The sequence below is a fragment of the Perkinsus marinus genome (assembly GCF_000006405.1).
Source record: "Perkinsus marinus ATCC 50983 genomic scaffold scf_1104296928508, whole genome shotgun sequence".
NCBI lineage: Eukaryota > Perkinsozoa > Perkinsida > Perkinsidae > Perkinsus > Perkinsus marinus.
Window position 1 is genome coordinate 1 of NW_003216803.1, and position 2,363 is coordinate 2,363.

Here is a 2,363-nt window from a genome sequence, read left to right on the forward strand (position 1 = left end):
GTCTGCGGCGTAGCGAATAGAGCGACGAGATGATGATACAACAATAGTAGCTGGGATGCGGAAATTAAGTAATGAGGGCCATCATGATGCTGCATCCAAATGGTGTGGATAATAACTATTGTAATATCACCCACCAGGACCGAACCGTGACTTTTCAAGTGTATAATACTACAAGGGCTCCTGAGGCCGATGGAGCGACGACGACAGGTACAACAATAGCAACAACAAAACCTGCCATTTACAACGAGTTGTAGTGCTAGTAGTAGGAGCTACAATACGATAGAAATCGAGTTACTGTCAGCTCACAACGAAGCCACTTTAGCTGAATCACATTGGAGAGTATGAAAGCCTAACACTCAATTCCATACCGAGTCCCTGGATAACATTGAGTTAGAAACTCTCTGGCGGTTTGGATATATCGTCAATCAATGCCTCAACAAAACTTCTGCCCCGTTGCTCCTCAAGCCAGAAGGGGAAGTTCATCGTATCAAAGGTCCTATTATCGTTCATTGAAGTCGTGGACACTGCAGTGCTGGAGCCAGCCGAGCCGATACTTTGGGATAAATTGCCATCCATAATGACGGAGCTTGTTCCTCGATTGTTGTTGTTGGTATTAGCAATACTTCGATGAGAATCATTGAGAGCGTGAGAAGCAGCATTCTCCTGGGAGATCTGGATGGCTTGATCCAAGGTGCCGGTAATAACACACATTTCCAGAAGTTGCGATTTGGTAGCTTTTTTGATCTGAAAAGGAATCATATGTTCACAATTTCAACCACAATCAAATTGCAATAACAATCTCGTGGGTGCTGAAGTCATCCTCCCGAATTCAAACCGCGCCGTTGTCCCGGAAACACTACTCGACAAAGACAACTCACACAACCCAAGATTTGACCACCCCCCCACACACAAACGCCAATACACTCCCCCACGAAGAACATCATCCTCCAGTTACATCAGGTGCCACTGACTTGCACAGAGAACGCAGTTCTGGATTAGCGCGCAGGGCCTTGGAGATCTCCTTCCGAACGCGCTGGCGTCCTAAATTACCTAGTGGCAGTCTTGGGTTAACAGGGTAGGGTGATACCATTAATAATAGGTAGAAAAGTATTCCTACGATGATATGATGCTATTGTACGCATACGCCAACCGGGAGAGTGAGTTTCGGTCTCGGCAGATTTGATGTAAAGTACGTAACCAACTCAGCAGCAGTAATTGTTCAAAATTGAGCTGAAGGATTATTAAGCGCAAAATTCGAAGTTGTCTAACACCATCGGCGTCACTGTCCAGAACTCAGAATGAGAGCGAGACGACACCCAACGTGGTGACGCGTGCAAAGAATCGAACGCGCGCGCCATTGTAATCGATTTAGTTCACTGCTGAGCATGATGAACCCGATTGCCGATCGTTGGGCAGCTCCCAGTCTTAGTGAAATTAGCATCACGAAATTCACGGTAAATTTCCATGTTGAGCATACCACACTCTGCAAACATCTATAATTAAGTCGTCCACATCGTAGCCTATAAGCTTTGTTTCAGTGCATATATTCAGGCCTTTGCCACCCGTTTCGGAGCCTATTCATATACTGTCCATCTGTCTGGTGAACTGAGTGCTGCTCAAGAAAAAATATATTCGCTGATTTCCTCTCTTACTCGTATAGTCAGTGGAACCCCCCGTTTTCGGATACAGCATAGGGATGTCCTCTACAGAGGGTGCTCAGCAGCTCAGTGCTGGTCAGCGTTTTGCCAAGATGGGTTCTCGCGTTGGATCAAACTTCAAGCCTGGTAGTATACCTCTTCCTTTCAGTCGTCATTACTCTCATATTCAGGAACGTTTATATATTCAGCTCTATTCGGTGCAGCACTCGGTGTAGGTGTGGCTGGGGCCGACTACATCTTTAGGAACATTAAGGTTAGTTAGGGGGAAGAATAATATGCACATGGTCAACTACACGTTTCGGTGACAATTTAATGACATTTTTATTGCTCACTGTACTACACTTCTACCGAAATTTATATAATCAGCTGAGGATAGCGAACACATGCTTTTCACTTCATAGGTTCGCTTCGCTGACAAAGAACATCTCATATTAATGAGTAGACAAAGGTAACACAGGGAAACCCCACTTGAATGGTCAACTGAGCTCTGCTGATATCCGTCAAGTATCACTATATCATCATTACTGCAGGTACCTAGAGAAACAAGCAGTGTTTTATCAGCAGCTAGCCGAGGACCAACAGATGCATCGGCTTGCCAGTCTTGCTCACGAGTAACACCAACATACAGCTCTGTCGGGTCGGTCTAGATATACATATACGCAGATATGATCCTGTCGCTACTCGCATGCCGTTCGCTCAGTTAGA

General features: G+C 45.5%; 2 protein-coding genes across 2 annotated transcripts; one reads left to right on the forward strand and one right to left on the reverse strand.

Moving 5' to 3' along the window:
• Positions 1-126: 126 nt before the first annotated feature.
• Pmar_PMAR012859 (hypothetical protein) lies at positions 127-1,115 on the reverse strand. The gene is made up of 2 exons (XM_002788315.1): positions 956-1,115; positions 127-744 (listed from the first exon to the last, which is right to left on the reverse strand). Exons 1-2 carry the CDS (start codon positions 1,088-1,090, stop codon positions 391-393), a joined length of 489 nt encoding a protein of 162 aa, XP_002788361.1. The 5' UTR covers positions 1,091-1,115; the 3' UTR covers positions 127-390.
• Positions 1,116-1,696: 581 nt separating this feature from the next.
• On the forward strand, positions 1,697-2,273 carry Pmar_PMAR012860 (conserved hypothetical protein; the record flags this gene model as incomplete). The annotated part of the gene is made up of 4 exons (XM_002788316.1): positions 1,697-1,784; positions 1,829-1,911; positions 2,060-2,106; positions 2,189-2,273. 4 exons carry the CDS (start codon positions 1,697-1,699, stop codon positions 2,271-2,273), a joined length of 303 nt encoding a protein of 100 aa, XP_002788362.1.
• Between the last annotated feature and the right edge of the window lie 90 nt (positions 2,274-2,363).